Source organism: Pseudochaenichthys georgianus, chromosome 7 (assembly GCF_902827115.2).
Source record: "Pseudochaenichthys georgianus chromosome 7, fPseGeo1.2, whole genome shotgun sequence".
In the NCBI taxonomy this organism is placed as follows: domain Eukaryota; kingdom Metazoa; phylum Chordata; class Actinopteri; order Perciformes; family Channichthyidae; genus Pseudochaenichthys; species Pseudochaenichthys georgianus.
The window spans coordinates 28,044,751-28,065,434 of NC_047509.1; the positions used below are offsets into that span (position 1 = coordinate 28,044,751).

The 20,684-nt window shown below is 40.7% G+C and overlaps 1 protein-coding gene across 1 annotated transcript; it reads right to left on the reverse strand.

Annotated features, from left to right (window-relative positions):
• Nucleotides 1–4,276: 4,276 nt before the first annotated feature.
• rhoab (ras homolog gene family, member Ab) lies at nt 4,277–19,611 on the reverse strand. Its single transcript, XM_034086460.2, has 5 exons — nt 19,503–19,611; nt 9,445–9,602; nt 8,113–8,233; nt 6,894–7,024; nt 4,277–6,686 (listed from the first exon to the last, which is right to left on the reverse strand). Exons 2-5 carry the CDS (start codon nt 9,598–9,600, stop codon nt 6,513–6,515), a joined length of 582 nt encoding a protein of 193 aa, XP_033942351.1. The 5' UTR covers nt 9,601–9,602; nt 19,503–19,611; the 3' UTR covers nt 4,277–6,512.
• Between the last annotated feature and the right edge of the window lie 1,073 nt (nt 19,612–20,684).

The following is a 20,684-nucleotide window of genomic DNA, read 5'->3' on the forward strand; positions in this document are numbered from 1 at the left end:
AAATTAAATAATAAGTGAGATGTTTATAAAGGAGAATTAAGCAATAACCACAATTACTATTTATCATAGACTGTATAAAGCTATTTATACGGTTTTTAATATTTCTGTTCCATTTTAATCACTACATATCAAATAATTGACAGGACACCAGGCACCAGCACACAAATGGTTTTCCATTAAGATTGTTCTTCTAAAAGAAGGTTGCTATTCTTACTATGTCTTTTTTAAAGCATGCACCCAATTGATATAATGTGTTTAAAGGTCTCAGTGGGGAGTCTTAATCTCTAAAATTATTTACATGTTCTGTGCCTTTTGTAATTTTATCAGAGAAAAAATAAATAAATAAATACTGTTACAGCATTGCCTTACACTATTCAAGTATAGTTTATGCCTTTGCATTTTATTCTAATTAAATTTAATCCCAAGGAATTGTTTGGATTTAAATTATTCAGCAGATGTGATGAATTTTATGACAGGGTGCAGGAGTCGGTGTTTTGGAGGGAGCGGGTCTGACCGTCCTGCGCGCTCCCGTTGTGGTGTGTTGGAACCGGATGTTGGAACCTTTTGTGCGGGGGCGCGGCTGACGGGAGCGCGACTGGTGCTAAACGGAATAGGCAGTGGTGAACGAACCTACAATAATATATGAACATCTGCATTGTGGTTGAGTAATTACAGTAAGTCTGAAAAGTTGAATAATACATGATGTTTGCGGACTTGCGGTCAACTGTGGGAAACACAGACCAGTCTTTTTTTAGGTTAAATGTGTCATTGGGACTATAAACTTGTCCCACCGGAGGAACAGAAACACATGGGTCACAGGGCGTTGTGTTTCGGTGCGGACTGTCTAAAAATAAAACTTTGGGAAGCAATTTAGGTGGGTGTGCATGACTCACAGTCACGGGGTAATCCTTGTCATAGCCTTTCTCCAAAGTCTTAACAAAAAACACACCTCAGAGCAGCGAGACCTACCGGTTCAAAGTCATCCCCATAGATCGTCTACAAAAAAGATGAATTTTCATCAGTAGTAGAAACAGGAATTTATTTCATCATTTTTCAATGATGCAGCAGCATACATGATCACAGTGACGGGACATCTTAGGGGTCATCCCAAATTCTCTCTGTAACTGGCTCTGCGTATGTGGGTCTCACAGTGTCACAGGTCAGAGTTCAATTATGTTGAACCCTATGTTAGAAAAATTCATGACAGGGTGGAATTGTCCTCAAAATGTCATAACAATCTTAAGCTGACAACTAAAATAGAAAAGCAAACATGTAAAATATTTACAGTTATTTGTGTATAGGCTATTTGCTGTCCTTGTCCTACCTGTTTTGTCTATTTCAGTTAGTGTAAATTGAGCAACAACAAAAAAAGGTTTCCTTATTTGTTTTTTTGAGCGAGAACATGTTATATGTTCTTAATATGATAAGACAGCTCTAATATTCATTGTTTAACTTATTGGGATACAATTCCCTGCTGAATGCATTGGCCCCCTGAGGTTAGTGGAATAGTTAAAAGTGTGTGGTGCCTTGGAAAAGCGGCAGAGTGAGAGGTCTGTCTCTCTGACACACTGCTGTCTGTTTAAGTGCAGATGATAGGCTCTTGTGTAGGCCCGCCTCTTCTCCCCTCTCTCTCCCTACCATTGGACGGCCTATTCCTCTGCCTCTCATCCCATTGGACAACTCGTGTCGGTGATGAGCTCATATTGGTTTAAAATAGTTGGGCTTGCGAAGGGCTAAAAATAGACTGGTATATAAAGCCGGCTGTTGAGCTCCAATGCACGCTACTCCTCTCCAGCCGGCAACCGCAGGAGAGGAAGGGAGAGAGGGGGAGACGCTGAGAGAAACTGGGAACAGCGTCGTCTCCCTCTGCGGCTTCCCTCCAGCTCATTCCTCTAGTCTATAACATAAGTGTTGCACCTTAGGCACTTTAGGCAGCGTGTCTTACATGATGCCCGGCCACCAGTTTTGGGTGGAGCAGGCAGTGACGGACTTCCTTCCTTTCCCTTTGACTGTGGTTTCGCTCTGAATGTCTCTCCAGAGAGCCACAGTCACTTCCCTCGCATAGACTCTGTTAATAAGTGATGAATAACAATAATACTAAAGCTGAGATTGAGGTGAACCACTGTGGCTCCAACAAGTTGCCTCTTGTGTTAAATAAGTGTCTATTCAAAGCCCAGTAATGTGTCAGCCAGTCAACATGGTTGTGCATTATGTGGCAGTTGTGTACCATTAACCAGAAAGAGATGTAGATAGCATCATGTAGCATCTGTTAATATCATGTATGACACCATTTGGGTGTAGCCTTGTTAGAGTGAAGCAATGTGAATAACAGCAGTTTTATTCATGATGATGATGATGATGATATTGAAGTTGCTAATGAAAACACTGAAATGCAGCAGTTTAATGTAAGAACATTTAGTCAAACTTTAAGTAGCCAACACATTTTTAGGTACTTGTACTCTTTGAACTTTTTTACTGCCACTCAAATGGCGAAAAGATCTGTAGCCTTCTTTTTACTCCACCACTTTATCCAAAAGCTATGGTTACTAATATAGATTCGTTTTTTATATTCTTCCTGTCCAGTGAATGCTATTGATCTCCACATGTGTAGATTAAACATTTAATTTTGTTCCTATAAAATTGTCTTTTTCTTAGTATTTTCTCCTTCTACATACTTTTTCCATCATGCTATTATGTCTTTGGAAAAAAACAGAGAGAAATATTGGAACAGCCTCAGCAGCTGCTATTTGGGCAAAAAAGAGTTTGCTCTCGAGGACAAATGCCCTATATTTCGCTACAAAGCAATCCAGCAGATGTGCTCTTTGAATCTCATTGAAGCTAACACATTGCAGCTCTGTGGCCATTAGGTACTGACATTGTTCTGGCTTGTGGTGATGTGATTGAGGGAGTCACAGGCTGACTTCTTGTTTCCTCTCACATCCACCCACTACGCCTCTTGTAAACCATCACTGGAGACCTCCTCCTGCTATCCATCCTTACATTTACAACAACTTGAAATCCCTCCTCCACATCATTTATACAAATGTGATATGTGCTGCACATGCAGCTAAATATATATGTTTCTAGACTAAAAGGTTACTGTAAGTGCTTACTTCTTGTGAGTGCCATCCTGCACACACATCCATTTTATTCCCACTCCTCCGCAGTGACTAAATACAACTCCCGATGTTTGATATTGGCTATAGCAGTTCCTCACTCTCTGCCAGTGGATGCTTCTGCATATTACTCCACAGCATCCAGCTTCATCCCACACAGGCTGAAAAACGGCTCACCTCGCCATCCCACACACTTCTCTCTGCAGCACTAGTGTAGTGAGGCTGTGGTGTGGTGCTGCTTTCTGCTTTCCTTTCAACAGTCATCCTGATTAACTGATTTGTATGTGTTTTAATTAAACGTAATTTATGATAATGAGTGGACACAATATTGATTTACTTTCCTTTGAAATGAAGCTGTCTGATAGGAAAACAGTACATATGTAGTTTGTTCATTTTGGGATAAGACTGTTGCTGTTTTTCTTGGCACACTAAAACACAAGTCAAGAGGAGGTTCACATTCTCAAGAGATGCCTGCTGGTGTGGGCTTTGATATTTATCTGAAATCCTAAAAACTAGCATTAGGATTCAGTTATTCAAGGGTGTTTGGGCGACTGATTAATGATCAAACAAGGCTCTGCGTGGGAGTCCCTCTAATCAAAAGGAGGTGCAGTGGGATTTCAGTTTCAGAATGATCTGTGCCTCTGCACCAGAAACATGGAAAACCCACTCAGCTTGCATTTCGAATAACTATACTCATTATTCAATGCATTGTTTTTTCACATTAGGAGTTGTAGCTTTAAGGGGTTTGAAAAGCAGTTGCTTGAATTAAAAGTATATTTCAAACATGAATACAACAAACTCACCCCTCATTGCATGTTACTCACTATGTGATCCTTCCTTCAATGTTAAGTGTCAACCATGGATGCATTAAGGTGGTCAAATTCCAGTATGTTGCACTGTCTGACATTCAGCATAACCGTGACCAGTCAAATTACAACTAATTAATTGTAAACTATTTTGGGTGGAAAGTATTTAATTTGAGTCTTAACACTTTCCCATTTTTTCCTCTAAAATTGTTGCATTATTTTCAGTTTATGATTCAGGTGCTCAGCCTGGAGTCTGAAATGAATCCACCATTCATTCATGCTTCATGTGTATTGATTGAACTTGAAGAGCCTTCCCCCATGCCCCACTTGAGACAACAATGAATAGGAGCTGAGTGTTATAGAAAGTAATTTATTACACAAACCAAAGCTAGTTTACAAATAGTTTCCAGTCATGTGCGTGTGTATAGTCTAGTATGAACAAACCCACATTTCATATTTACAGACTTTGCATACAGCTTGGTTTTCCTGTTCCTTTGTTTACGTCACTGCTTCAGCACCCAAAAATCAGGATTTATGAAAAATACAATAAAAGTAGAAATAAAAATGATTTGTACATAATAAGGAGACTTGCATTGTTTTTCCTTTTTGTCTTCTCAGCCGTGTTCAAAACAAAGAACAGACAAAGAGCCGGCGATGCTCTAGACAGGCAGCCGAGAGGCCAGCCTTTCTCCTGACTGCCTAACAACAGCATTTGGCAGGGATGATTGACGGGTTCTTACAACCAATTGTAAATCATCAGAAAGAAAAAAAATCAGGTAAAGCACAAAAAGTAGAATAAACTAAAGCTACGACACAGAAGCAGTCCCATAGTCTTACACCTCCTATTTTAAATACTGATAAGACAACATGAGTTTTTCTCTTCTTTTTTTTAAAAGCAGGAAATAAAGTATAAAAACAAAAACACGAGACCAAGTTTCTGGAACAGCCTGTAGGCCAAGAAGAACAACAGGAGGGTCTGAATCTGCCAGCTAAACACGCAGACAAGTCAAGGAAGGCTGGTAGCTGATGAATCCCAAATATATCTGCACACCCTTACAATTCTTTGAATGGAAAGACCTTAAGAAATACCCCAAATAAAAAATATCCAACATACAGCAGGTGATAATGCTCACTGTGCTAGTTAGTGATACAGATTTTCAGCACGTTTAACCCAAACATCTATCTGGCTGCCTAACTTGACAATTCTGGCATTACCATGGACAGGATATATATATTTTTTAAAAGGTGTCACGTGTGTCATGTTAAAGCAGATGGCTACAGCTGACCAGTATAAATGTATATTGTAGATAACCTTTATTTCCCCTCCAAGAGTTCTAGGTTGTTTTACATTTGACCTTCAAACATGCGCACACAAAGAAATAATCAATAGTCGTTCATCCCAGATAAGGAGATCAGTGGTGTAAACACGGTCCTCTCCTCTCCTTGTTCTTTGTCCCGGTCTATGACCAGAGGAAGATGAGCACCAGCAGTCTGTGGAACAGGAAGGGGCGGGAGCTGAGATGCAGCAGAGTCTGGTCAGCTTATGAAGATCATCATCCAATGGGAACACAGATCACCTTCTTCCTTCAATTTGATATTTAAGAAGACAATCCTGAAGTAGACAAACCAACCCCAGTAGATTCACCAGCGTGTGGGTACTTTAATGCCTATCATATGGAGTAAACGTTTCCTCTGAAACACTGCACTGTGAAGATAGAATACAGGTGGCAATGAAAGCCAATTTGATTTACAGATCAAGTGATGATGCACAGGAAGTAGTTTTACATTAAGGCCAGCGCTATGGACACATTTCTCTCAATTAAAAATGTGTGAAATACAGAGCATTCACTACGAGGCGGCTCTGTGACAGGTCACCTCAGTAAGAGTACGGCTCGATGGGTTTGTCACTGCGAGCACAGGATTAGCGACCGCCGTGACTAAATGGCACCGAGCTGGACATGTGAGCATGTAGCTCCACGACACCTGAGACTGACTGTCCGATAATAACCCAATCAATTCAATTAAAATGCAAGCTTATAGAAGATCACTGTTTACTGGTGATTTGTCTACTTTTGGGGCTGTTCAAATATCCTCCCCAGGAAACTAAAGCACCTGTGGAACTTCACACTGCCCGCCCCCTTCTCCCAGGTAGAAACCCCTGATGAAGAGTCCACTGGTGGCTGTTTACAGTGGAACTCATTTACTGTGCCGTTTGCCCCTATCCATGTCAAGTCATCCAGGCAGAAACTAGACCTTTCTAGTTTGTGCCGTCTCCTTATTGTGTTTATCAGTGTAAGTGGCTTGTTGAAAATACAAACAGATGAAGAGCCCAATGGTTTACAGCGGTAGTCAGCCCCCCCCTTCCCCAATCTTCCCCCCCCTGTCCATCGAAGCTTCCCAAACCCAAGTCCCAGGGCAAATTCAGTCCAACAAACAGCCATTTTACAGCGGTAGTCATTTACTGCACTCTTTTCTCCCCGTCTCTCCCTCCCTCTCCCGTCTAGTAATCCCCCCTCCGCCCCTCTCGAGCCCTAGCCCCCTGGGAACAGTTGCCCCGGGGGTTGAAAACAGTCCAAATGTGTCGGCTATTTTACAGCACTACACATTTATTGTTCTTCTTCCCGCGGCGGGCCTGCAGGGCCGCCCTGGTGGCCATCTCGAACACCTCCCGCACGCCGTCCTTGGTCTTGGCGGAGCACTCCATGTAGCCGAAAGCTGCGATGCGGCCGGCCATGTCCCGCCCCTCCTCCGACTTCACTGGTTCCTATTGGATGAAGAGAAAACCAAGAATATGGTTCAGGGACACATTCGAGACATTTCCAAGTCTGGAAAATGCTAGCTGATAAAGCCAACTGCTACTAAATACTGGTGAAAGCTGTGGTATTTAATCATTTGAATAACTACTCTTTGCATTGTTTATTTTAATTGTTTGGAGTCACACATATGAAACAGGAGACAGGTATTCTCGTACCTGCTTCATCTTGGCCAGCTCCCGGCGTGTGTGGTCGTCGTTGCGCAGGTCTTTCTTGTTTCCTACCAGGATGATGGGAACGTTGGGACAGAAGTGTTTGACCTCTGGGGTCCACTTCTCTGGAATGTTTTCTGTGAAGGAAAAACGATAGATCAATATTTATTGGCCGTTTCATGTTATGTGTTAATGTATAAAGGGTCATTTAGTTGTCACATTGAAATGTATTTCACAGCCCATTTGTATTTACTTGTATTTACTTTCCTTCACTACAAACTCTACTGTACTACAACTTGTATAGCGTGCGCCACCATTGTGTCCATTATAGTATTTAACCTAGCCGTGTAATACATAGTTTTAATCTTATAATGCACCCTATGACACATTCTCTTCAGTGTTGACGAATCAGAAGCAATGATACATTTTTCCGAGGTGTGTAGTTTGGAGACACTGTCCCTAAACGCACAAACACGTTTAACCGGCGGAAACGCTTGCCTCTCCGTGTATGCCTCCATAAAGACATTCTTAATTAGTATGTAAATAATCCCACGTATTCGTAGGAAATGTTGGTATCATTTGTTGCTACAATTGAAAACCCACATTGAAAACCTGACAACGGAGCGCTCGCACAAAAGCTCTTTGATGGCGCAGCAATTAGCCTTATCTTTAAATTAGTTAACAGAGTTAAATCACAAGATGGCAGCATTTTTTATTTGATTTAAAATGTGAGTGACTGCAAAAATAATTTTGTGACTGGAGACCGGGGAAAAAACCTAAAACATAAAAAGAGCCTCCATATCTCAATTGAGCATCAAGTAAAACAAATCTAGCATGGTCAGCAAAAGCACAGCTTTAAAAGGGGAGCTGTATGTCTGACAAATGGTCATGTACAACGATTTGATTACCATTAGTACAATAGGCCTGTCATTTGTTAAAATAGCAACTTCCTCTCATTTGATTTATGTCTGGACCTATAATAATCTTCAGCTTATATCACCTTATTTTGATGTGATCACAGAAGTACTGTTCATAATCATTAGGACGGGAACTGGATGACTTTGTTACGTTTCCAGCATTGCTGCATGCCCTTGAATGACACACGATTTGTCTAGACTCTAGGGTATGTGTGTATGTGCAAATGTAAGCAGTTCCTCTGCAATGTGGTATTTTATGTCATGTATGAATGTGTGTGTGTGTGTGTGTGTGTGTGGTTTGTACTCACCCAAGCTGTCGGGGCTGTCTATGGAGAAGCACATGAGGATGACGTCAGTGTCTGGATAGGAGAGAGGTCTCAGCCTATCATAGTCCTCCTGACCCGCAGTATCCCACAGAGCCAGCTCCACCTGACACACACACACATCGAGAGGAGAAGGACAAAGAGAAGGGGGAGAACTGAAGTTAATACACCATGTCCAATATGATCAACACAACTTTCACATTGAAGCCCGAAAGTAAATGAGATAATGAACAAGGTCCACAACGGACAAGAAGAAATGATTGCGCCATGATCACAAGATTCCTGCTGCAGAGCTCAAGGCTCGGGGGCTTTCCCCCCCATTTTCATGAGGACGGTATTCCATGATAGGAACAAGAATTACAAGTCTAAAGAAAAGAGATTCAATCAGAAACTCATGCATTTCTATTGGTGGAGCATCTCTGTAATGCAAGTAAAATGTTCATTAAAAAGGTGGTCCTGTTTTACAATAACAAAAAAAGGATTTTCTTTGGATAACTGACAAATGTGACGTGTTTTTTTTCAAGAGGTCTTACGCTGACAAATAAAAACCGAGCAGACTGCAAAGCTAAATCGGGTAAAAGGAGCCAGATTTGGAGAGTTTGACACTTGACAAAAAGTCAGAGTTCACCCCAGCAGCGAAAAGGGTTAGAACCAAAAAGGCAATAAAGATTCAAAATCCGAGCATCCCATTACCCAATAATGAGGTCATGACTTGGAGCTGTGTGCTTAAAAAAAAAATACAGTACACCCCGAAGCTGGAAGCCACAAAGAGTCTTACTCCAGAGAGCAAATGCCTCTTAATTTGAGCTATACATGTTTTAAACAGACATATTCCTACAATGTGCTGGTTCTGGGGGTATAAAGGATTCATTTAGATTTGGCATGTAATCTTTCATCAATGTGTATCTACATAGGACGTCTTTACATTGTTATAAAATCTAATACATAACAATTCAAGAGCCCTGGTTAGTGTGAGCAAGCATAGCAATTGACTGCATTTCTGATGGAACACATAAACGTAAAAGACGACCCAGAAGCCCTGACAAACATTTTGCCATTCAATCTGAGAGCCAGTGACTCAGCCCAAAGGAAGCAGTCTCTTTAAACAGGCCCGACTTAGCAACAGACTGCTGCAATGTGAGGGAAGATGTGAAAAATGGAACAGTGGCGTTTTATCCACACGTTGCCCTCAAGGTAGAATTAAAGCCGGAGCATGATTAAGCACCAAGGAGAAAAGTAGTCCTTGATTCAAACACAAAACATTTGAAAGATTAAAAAAGAGAGGTGTTGCGGCACTGGCCGGTGACGTTGCCTCACCTGTTTGCCGTCCACCTCGATGTCAGCGACGTAGTTCTCGAACACAGTGGGCACGTAAACCTCGGGGAACTGATCCTTGCTGAAGACAATCAGAAGGCAGGTCTTTCCACAAGCTCCATCCCCCACTATCACCAGCTTCTTGCGGATGGCTGCCATCCCTGGAGGACAACACGGAGGAGGAGTTTAGGATCAAGGAGCCATGGGAACAACACGACATTAAGTACAATCAGAACTGTTGTTACTGACTATCTAAAACTGTTAAAGTGTGGTCGTCAAGGGGAATACACAACAAATGATCCTATATGATGCATACACATTAGGGGTGTAACGGTACACGTACCGAAATTATTCGGTATGGGCCCTTTGGTTCGGTACAGGTGTGTACCGAAGTGTACCGAACGAATATAACGTTAAACGTAAAAAAAATTGAGAATGTGAACAACTTTTTGGAAGTAATCTCAGGTGCTGCGTCGCAGCGTTCAGTGTAATTTGCTCACATTGGGTTCAACGCGTCATAGAGCGACCAAGTCATTTCATTGGACGAGAGGGCATGCTATGAGAGCTGGTCAGAGGGATGCGTTCAAATGTAGTCAGTAATTTGAGGAACTGTCGAAATGGCGAACGCAGATAAAGTTGAGCTCGAAAATCCTCCAGCATCATTGAAGTCTCCGGTTTGGGAACATTTTGGTTTCGCAGTTACGTACAAGGATGACGGACAAAGACAGGTGGACCGAACCAAAGCTGTTTGTCGGCATTGTTCAACTAACATTGGTTATGCGGCTGGCAATACATCAAACTTGCACACTCTTGAAAAGGCATCACCCGAACGTGAATATCACCGGTACCAAAAGAAAAAAGACTGAAGTGCAAACCCAACTCCCACTAGCGTGCAAACCCAACTCCCACTAGCATGTAAGCCTCCACCACTCGCAAAAAGTTCAGACCGAGCCAAAGCTTTTACAAACGCCAAATATCCTTATGTTGCCATGTTAGCAAAGCCCTACCTGGCTGTATCTGCCATCTCTGTCCCTAGCGAGAGGGTGTTCTCCACAGCAGGAGACATTGCTAGTGCCAGCAGATCTGCCCTTTCGGCAAGCAATGTGGACAAGTTCATCTTTCTTTAAAAAAAAAACATGAAAAGACAATGGCAAGCAAGTCCTAATGTCAAGCTGGCTGCTTAGGTACTAGTACAGTACAGTTCAAATACAGATTATTTCAGTTCATTGAAATGCTGCACCTTAATGTTCATTTTATTATATTTTGTATTTATTTGAGTGAATATTCACAGTTTAATAATAATTAAAAACCCAAAATTAATAGTTTATGTTTTGTGAGTACTAGTACAGTAAAGTTCAAATACAGATTATTTCAGTTCATCGAAATGCTGCACCTTAATCTTTATTTTATTATATTTTGTATTTATTTGAGTGAATACATTATTCACAGTTTAATAATAATAAAAAATATTTATATACGTTTTGTTTTGTGAAAAAAAATTCTGCTGTACCGAAAGCGTACCGAACTGAACCGTGACCAAAAAACCGAGGTACGTACCGAACCGAAATGTTTGTGAACCGTTACACCCCTAATACACATCAAATAAAAAACATACAATTGTGTGCATCATGTGTGGCCTGTAAGCGAGACTATGTGTTGGGTAGAGTTGCACAGAGCAGGTTCCCAATGCAACACTTCACTTAACACATTTAACCACAGCGCTGGAAAAAAAAAGCAGGTTTCAACCTGAAGTTCAGATTCTCTCAGGGGGGTTAGATTTGAAAAATGAAAAAGTGCCAAGACAGAAATGTAATAGTTGTGATTATGGCTTTTCCCTTGAGTTAAGGAACACTTGCAAATGGCGAGGCTTAATAAATGCACATGTGGCCCCACGAGAGCAGGAATCACTTCATATTTTAGGGCAGTATGTGTAAAAGAAAACCTGAAATCACACAGACACCCTTCAGACTAGCTGCATATGAGGTAAGAGTAACCGATTAAGACAAATCAATAAGACAGATGTGTCATCCTTTTATCAAGTATCTGATCAGGATGTATGCTGATGAGCATGTACTGCTTGAGTAAGGAGTAAAGTACAATAGGAGAGCCGTTTTAAGATTGCACCAGTACCGCCCAAGTATCTTTGCACGTCTCTGCCCTGCAGGTTCCTGTCCCATCCTTAACAGCATACAGGTGTCAGCATAAAAATGGCATTACAGAAGAGCACACCATGAGCTACGAGGAAGTAAAAAATGCAGCTGTAGTTCCAGTTGTTCATGACAATAAACAATCTTGCAGACGTGTCAGCGTGGGTGGAAGAGAACAAGCTTGCCCAACAGCGTTAAGGGAAGTTGGGGCAAATGAATGTCAATCATGTAGTCTTGTGTCATTGGCTGAAAGCAGCTTCGAACACTACATATCAGGATATTCCTTTTGAAAATCACAAACACAGGAACTAGGTTAAAATGCCTAACGTTTTCTCTTGAAGTCTTGCCGGTGTATGATAAAAAGAATAAGGGCCACATTTTGCAGAATGTGATCACAACATAAAACAGGAAGCGGCCATTTCCCTTCATACACAAAGAACTGTGTCCAAAAGGCACAGCGACTTTATGCACCAAGAGCACATCAAACACACCTCATTTGTCATTGAGGCACTGCTGCAGAGACACATTTCACACTTACACAGTACATGCACTGTGTACTTACTAACTGCACAAGGACACGCGGACCCCATATAGAGGGTAATACATCATACGCCTGACGGGCTGTTTCCTCCTTGATCCGGAAAGGTGCAGCACCGTGCGCCGTCAATCATGTATTCCAGCCTGCTATCTCCTTCACAGTGAGTCAGTGGGAGGCTTGATAGAGAGCAAACTCCCCGATGCCACTCCTGTTCTTTCTGAAATGATCTCTGGAGCTTTAACATGGCGCTATCACAGCCCAGGTTAGAGCTTTTATTTCCTTGATTTACTTTGCCCCTTTGGATAGAGACTGTGGGTACCAGGAGTTTAAATGTTTCTGTAAAAAAGGATTTCACTGCTAAAAACGGGTTATAAATCTGAAACAGGCTTTGCATAGGAAGAGTGTCAGTCTTCCTTCCCCCTTGATTTGTTTTAGTCCATACAGCAGTTTGTAAGCAACTGACATTTTCCACTACTGTAAGCTGCCTACATTTCTACTGTTTCAGTTTGAATTTCCAGACCTTTTAGATGAAAAGCTAACATGTTGTTCCCAAACACCTGCTGTGGCACATTGGGCATAACACTAATCCCATATGTTGAAGGATGAATAATTAATGAGTTTATGGCAAGAATACTGTAAAACCTCTGATTAATCATTACTCCCAAATAAAATTGCCTTAGATTTGACAGCCTTTTAGCCCTCAGGCCCATTAGTTCCGCACCCTAAATTGCACTTAAGCACTGTGAGGTGCTGCAAGCTTTCTATAAATGGTAGATGAATCCTTAAAGTAGGACAGCAGTGTCGAAAAAGATTAGACCATTCCCCCATGATTTGAAAAAAAGAAAAGAGAAGACAAAAACGGGGGCAGCTGTAGCCTCGAGGTTGGTGTCTGGTCAATGCTTGAAACGTTTGACCAGCGGGTTAACCATGGTAAATAACAATGTGCCCTCATTTTTAACAAATGCTGCCTAGGTGCCTACAAGCAAATCATTGGCGCCACACATGATTCCCACAAAGCAGCTTACCAGACAACAGGAGCCTACAATCTGGTGTTCATATAAGGCAAATAAGCTTCTAACATTTACAGTATTCAGAGTACAATTTCCCACCAAGTACGTAGAAAAATGCCTGGCCAACAAAAATGAGGCAGGAAATCCCTTAACCGGAACACAATAAGGACGGGGCACAACAGGAAAATCTCCATAAGCAGCGGAGACTGTCGTGTCTGAACTGTCTGAACTCAATAACATACAATTGTCGAAGCACGAACTCTGATGTGAATAAAAACGATGAGCAAAGTATCATTTTGGAGCAAGCAAATTGAGCGAGGATAATCTAGCGCTGATTAATTTCTGTCGAGTAGACAACCACTTGACTCGCCGTGTGTAGCAGGAAAATTCATAGACACCGTTCCATAGAATAAGGGGTTACACCAAACTACTAGGGGTGTAACGGTTCACAAACATTTCGGTTCGGTACGTACCTCGGTTTTTTGGACACGGTTCGGGTTCAGCAGAATTTTTTTTTACAAAACAAAAACATATATTTTTTTATTATTATACTGTGAATAATGTATTCACTCAAATAAATACAAAATATAATAAAATAAACATTAAGGTGCAGCATTTCGATGAACTGAAATTATCTGTATTTGAACTGTACTGTACTAGCACCTAAGCAGCCAGTTTGACATAGGGCTGCACGAATTTGAAAAAAAAAAATCTAATTGCGATTTTTCTGACAAATATTGCGATTGGCGACCCAATGGAAGTTTATTGTAAAATGCGGCCATAACTCCGACTAGGAAGGTCGTATCAACATACTCCTGTCTCTAGCACCCCCGCAGCCCGAGCTACGAGTGAAAGAACTAAACTTACATGAAACTTCCGTTGGGTTGCTTTAAAGTCAAGCTTCAGTTAAAGATTCACCCTTTTAGATGTAGAACATGTGATGGAGCATTACTAACTTGACTCGGATGGTTTGTTTCACCAAACTATCTAGGAAAGCTCCATTGGAAGCCATTCGGAAAGGGCAGGCACTTTCAAAAGCACTTGGCAGGTGATTGGATCAATCTGTCTATCACCTTCTATCATGGGCCACTTCTGATTGATTAACAATGGCTGGTACATGTGGAGCACAGCACTTCTGATTGGTGTGGATGACTGACACACAAGAAAAAGAAAAGAAAAAAAGTAAAAATAATCGCAGGCTTTGCGATTTGATAATCGCATCATCTCGAATCGCGATTTCGATTTAAAATCGATTAATCGTTCAGCCCTAGTTTGACATTAGGACTTGCTTGCCATTGTATTTTCATGTTTTTTTAAAGAAAAATTAACTTGTCCACATTGCTTGCCGAAAGGGCAGATCTGCTGGCACTAACAATGTCTCCTGCTGTGGAGAACACCCTCTCGCTAGGTGCGAGTGGTGGAGGCTTACATGCTAGTGGGAGTTGGGTTTGCACTTCAGTCTTTTTTCTTTTGGTACCGGTGATATTCACGTTCGGGTGATGCCTTTTCAAGAGTGTGCAAGTTTGATGTATTGCCAGCCGCGTAACCAATGTTAGTTGAACAATGCCGACAAACAGCTTTGGTTCGGTCCACCTGTCTTTGTCCGTCATCCTTGTACGTAACTGCGAAACCAAAATGTTTCCAAACCGGAGACTTCAATGATGCTGGAGGATTTTCGAGCTCAACTTTATCTGCGTTCTCCATTCATTTTCGACAGTTCCTCAAATTACTGACTACATTTGAACGCATCCCTTTGAACAGCTCTCATAGTATGCCTCTCATCCAATGAAATGACTTGCTCGCTCTGACGCGTTGAACCCAATGTGAGCAAATTACTCTGAATGCTACGACGCAGCACCTGAGATTACTTCCAAAAAGTTGTTCACGTTCTCAATTTTTTTCCTTTACCGTTATATTCGTTCAGTACACACCTGTGGGCAGAGCTACAGGTGCTGATCTCTCTCTCTCTCGCGTCCGGTTATACTTCACTCGCGTTTATGTCCAAATCCATCAGAAAACCAAGTTATGTTTTAAGCATGAAAGCTGTAGGCCTATAGCTGTCAACTGTGATCACCAGTTCAATACATTTGACAAATTCGACTTGGTTTCTATACTTATTTGAACATGTATTTATTTATTTTTCAAAATTAAAATATATATATATTAGGGGTGTAACGGTATACGTATCGAACCGAAATGTTTGTGAACCGTTACACCCCTAATATATATATATTCTTTTGTAAAAAATGTTCCCATTATAGGATATGTACATTTTGGTTAACCGGTTTTTTTGGGGGTCGAATATTCGAATATACATTTGCTTTCAAATTCCCATCCCTAGAATGCATGAGTGGTTTATCCCAAGAATCTGGATAAAAATGTATTGCATCTGGGTAGTTTTCGACACATTGGAATACAAATAAATCCATCTGAAAATGTTAACTATTCCTTTTCTAAAAATTTAAATATATTTCCAGTGAAAGCGCTCCCAACTCTGGAACCATAGCCTGCAGCTTCATGACACCAACAAACAGAAAGTAAAGCTACCACCAACCACACACGTCATCTTGGGATGTTGCTAATATGTTGGCCATGTCTGCCAGACACTTTGGCCAACAGCCAAGCAAAACAATATTAAACGGGCTTGTCAAGAATTAAAGTGGTGCACGTGTGAAGAGTAACACCAACTACAGCCTGCAGACCACAGCCTGCAGACCACAGCACGGCTGGCTGTCTTCATTGGTGAATAGATATTAAATGTTTACATACACCAAGAAAAGGAAAAGGTTGTTTATGTAGACTAGGCTAATGGTCACAGCAACATCAAATTGAGTTCAAATCCAATTTAATCCCCTGGGCCCAGGAGTTCAACATTTGTAATCCCCTATCTGATCAGATCTGGATTTTGGGGAGTTCAAAACCAAAAAACAGGATTAGGATCACTTTGATATCCAATCAGATCAGGAAATCCAATCCAAGCTTTAATCTGGATCAAATCTTCAAAACGGGTAGTTCAAACCGACAACACGGGCTTGGGATCAATTTGATCCCAAAAAACTGGATTATTCTGATCCTACCAGAGAGGTGGATTTCCAGAGCAAAATGTACTGTACCATTTATTTAAAAATATGTTTCAATATAAATAAGATGGCAAAGTTTGTTAACTGAAATAATACACCATTTTTAGCCATCATGGCAAATCAATTTTATTTTTCATTTTTTGGTCACGTTTGTGGTGGCCTATTTTGTTTTCAACCAAATGTTGATGACATAAATGTTTATGCTCATGAAAGTATCACAACAAAGATTGTCAATCACAAATGTAATTTAGATTAAGAAAAAAATATCTTCAACAAAAAAAAAATCCATCATCTGTCATCACCTTTCAAAAGTAATTGCGGACAATAGATGTCTGCAATGTGGTCTCTTGTTTTCCTTGTATTATTTGTCATGTCCACTAGATGGTGATCGGTAGGATTAAAGCACTGATATTCAGGATCTAGTCATCTTGAAAAATCGTAATCTGGATCAGGGTGATCCTATCCTGAATTGCTTTGAACTCCAGGGACAAAATCTGGCCGACTTGTCTGATCCTGGATAACAAAAAAAAAAAAAAAAAAAAAAGGGATTTCAAAATCTGATCGGATCTGGTTGAGATTAAAAGTTTTGAACTCCTGTGCCCTGGTAAATTGTAATCATGGTCGGTAAAAAGGACAACGCTACAAATCACCACCCCACCTGCATGCTAGTGAAAGAGACCCTGAGAAGAAATGAAGAGACGGACAGGGATAACCCAACAGGAGAATATGAACAAATTAGGATAGATACAGAGAGAGCAACAGGGAATACTCCTGACTAAATAAACCACGCAATTATTCAAAGGAATGCCATGTTTGAGAGGTCTCGTCTATTGGGATTGTTAAGTAAGCCGCCAACCTATCAAGCTAAAACAGACAACATTTGAGACAGCAGGCCTGCCAGTCAAACCCACTCATGTGTCCACACAACCAGTTCCCATCAAAAATGAATCACTTGTATGGCATGTTCGCTGCTGAAGAAAGTGTTAAGAGAAACACTATAGATTCTGCATTGTTATATTGTATGACAAAGCTTTATTGCACTTCATGATTCATCAGCCTGTTCTTTTAGAAAACCCCGCACAGGCAACAGTCGCATCAAAAGGCATGTGTGTGTTTATGCCAGGAAATACCCCACGCATTCATAAGCGCGGAAAATTAGCCCCGGCTTAGTGGTGGTTCACTGACTGTTGGCTGATGAATATTTCAGTTTGACAGAAACGTGACAGGTGGTTTTCGTCTGCCACCTGACATGCATTTAAGTGGGCAGAAACATTATGAATATATCCATAACTGTGACAGAAGAATGTTCTTTTAACAATGTGTGCAGCACACACACAATGGTAATACAATCTCCCTTGAGGTAAGTGCTGTGTGCACCCAAACAATCAATCAATGTTTATTTATATAGCCCAATATCACAAATGTTACATTTGTCTCAGTGGTCTTCACAGTTTGTAAAGAATATCAGCCTGACAATAAACAGGGCAGTTAGCTAACCTGTCTTATCTACATGATACAGATGAATGCTAAAGCATGCATGTGCTCACGAACATGTCATTTTTTATTTAATAAAAGTCACCCAGATTGATCATATCATACTGCTAATAGAAGCATTGAATTATCGGACCGTAAGACACAATGTCCCTGATTCTTCCAAACAACCTGTGTTATGATTGAGATCCTTGTTAATAAGCGCAATCGGCTCACAATATATGATCTAATATTTGTAATAACCGCTTGAATAGCTTAACAAGTAGATCCATAAGGTTAAACATAGCAACAGGGACACACTTCTAATACAATGCAGCTGACTAACTGATTGATTTGGCCCAGATTTGGCCATTTAACAAAATTGGACATCAACAGTCAACATTATCTCCCTTCATTACAGTAAAGGTTATGATTTTAATTTTAATAATTAAATCAGTAAGAAAAAAATACCAAAAGATTGGACTGAGTCATAACAATTGGGAAAACCATCTTTTGTCTGCTTGCTATAAATCCCTATTTAGATCAATGTGTGTGTGCCATATATCTTTATGACACTGTGCTCTGAGACACCATTTTATTTTTGGTTGAATTGGCTTTTAAAAAGGTATTCTATGCTTTACACTTAAATGAGAACATTTTCTTTAAGTCTGTCCAGGTGAAATTGACAAGAAATGAATCCACCAGTCTAAACAGCATGGACATTAGTGCTGTTTTCCATAATATCTCTGACTTTGATTTACTGCTACATATTACAAACTCACAGCCAGAATACTGTCGTATGATCAATGAGCGTTGTGAATATAAAAAAGTTACATAATTTGATCAGTAACAATGAGCCATAGGAGGTCAAATATGTAAGACTTTAGCATGACTGGTTAGAACATTCCCTAATACTTCGTGAAACAAGCCACCATGGCTCAGAAGAAAAAGAAAGTTGTGTTTCTCGCCTGTGAGAGCTCCCAGTGTTTAGTCAAACATTGTTTTTAAACCAGCTAGCTACTGGGTGGGTCACCAGAAAGATGGCGTCATCACAGCGGCAACAGATGGCTAGTGTGTCCGCAGTGGAAGAATGGGTGGGTGGCCCCGATCCAAACTAAATACATAGACCCGTATATACTTTCCACATGACTTCTCAGAGTGAAAGACTGCTAATAACAAAACATTGTATTAGAAAAACTTAAACGCCACTATAAACTAGAGACTGCCTTTTAGTCACCGACATGTCCTACATTCTACAACACAAGAAAATACTGCTTTGGTGTTTAAAGGAAGCACATGGTGCTTTATCCGTTCCTTAGTATTGTCACGTTTCTAAACCATTAACGTCTAACTTTAACAAAAAAACGACCTAAAGCAGGCACATCTGACCGGTTGGGAAGCCGCCTGGTCAGCCGGGCAAGTCAGGAAAAGAGCCTCATTGTTTGGCTATGGTTGGATCGCCAATGTAGGCCAGTTTTACCGGTTACATTTGCAAACATCACGTAAGTTCTCGCAGATGAATAAAAGCCCATGGTGTAGTCTGGCCATGGTGTTTCAGTCAGAGAAGCGTCTACACTTAGAATACAGCAGTTTTCTCCGTAGCATGAGTGTGTGTGTGGCAAGTGCGGAAGCGGCTTGAAATCGAGGTCGGTTAGGCGAAACGCTAACGTTAGCTAACCTCGATAGCTTTGAGCCTCGCTAGCACGGCCTCTAAACGCTCCGGACAACTTTTAAAAATACTCCCGTCCACTTTAGAACTTTAAAATACGAGATATGAGCACTTTATAAAGGTCTGGTACTCCAGAAAGTAGTTTACCTGCAGTTGTATGTGGCTTGCAGTCGGAGTTACAATGTTTCCCGGAGCAGAGTTGCTTTGCCGACCAGTCGAGTCGCTCTTCCTCCCGTCTCAATCTGATACAATGAATTACTTCGCGGGACCGCGCAGCCATGGTTTGTAGTTTGTAGCTGGGGGGAGGGGTGGCGGGCACGAGCCCGAGAGCCACACCTGCGCGGGCACGAGGTGTACGAGCAGAGTTACCGGCTCATCAACTGTATGGAAATTAGTAACTAAGGTAACGGCGAGCTATAAACGGCGAGTCTATTTTCAGACGTGACATTTTCACAACTTTTAGAGTTTGTAACAGCAGGGTGTTGTTTTACCTTCCAACACAACTTTATAAATGTAAGGGTTTAAAAAAAAGTTATTCTTAGTAGTTCTTACCTGGGTCCAACTTGAGTTACTGTAAATAACTCCTTATATCTGAAGTAGGCTACCACTGGCATTGTTTAGTAAGCTGTCCCATGTTAAATTCTTATTTAGTTTAGCTTCTGGAAAAACAAATGTTACATAATAATGGACACTGTACTTATCCATTACAAAATGCTGGGGTTATGTCCTTAGGAGAAACATATCGTTTTCAGTCAATTGTGTTATTCCCCCAATCAGAGTTAATTGAGCCAATTAAAGCTTGGCCAACACTGTAACGTTGTTTCGTTGTATCCGTATCGCCTGCAGTCATGAGAAAACTGTGGTTACTGCCCCACCTGGCGGGCAGATGAGGTAACTCATCAAATTCAGAGAAACAAAGGGAGAAATCACCACAAATATAAAAGAGAATAAAACGAATACAAACATGTAACCAACGTTAACTAAGTAGCCTAACTACTGTACAACTCCGATCTTCTGCATTATGATTTTACTCCACTACATCTCAAAGAGAAAATATACTAATTATTTTGCTACTACATTTTTAGATTCTTACATGTATTTTTACAATGTTATGCATTTACTATACTGGGAAGTTGTGCACAATATAAAATTACTCACACATTTACAAAAAAACAAAATACTATTACATGTACTGGTCAGTGATAACATGTTATTTAATATTATATAGTAAAATACAATTATAAAACACTGTGCATAACACTTAATACGTTTGTCTAATCAGACGTCCATGTACAGTAAAATGTTTCGTAATATAAAGTTCACTAAATT

What these genes read in the sequence shown, in the direction of transcription:
- rhoab (XM_034086460.2), bottom strand. Translation starts at nt 9,600, where the DNA reads ATGGCAGCCATCCGCAAGAAGCTGGTGATAGTGGGGGATGGAGCTTGT. An exon ending in TCGAGGTGGACGGCAAACAG is followed by an intron (nt 8,234 to 9,444) that starts GTGAGGCAACGT and finishes TGTGTGTGTCAG; the next exon opens with GTGGAGCTGGCTCTGTGGGA. An exon ending in AGCTGGCCAAGATGAAGCAG is followed by an intron (nt 6,687 to 6,893) that starts GTACGAGAATAC and finishes TTCATCCAATAG; the next exon opens with GAACCAGTGAAGTCGGAGGA.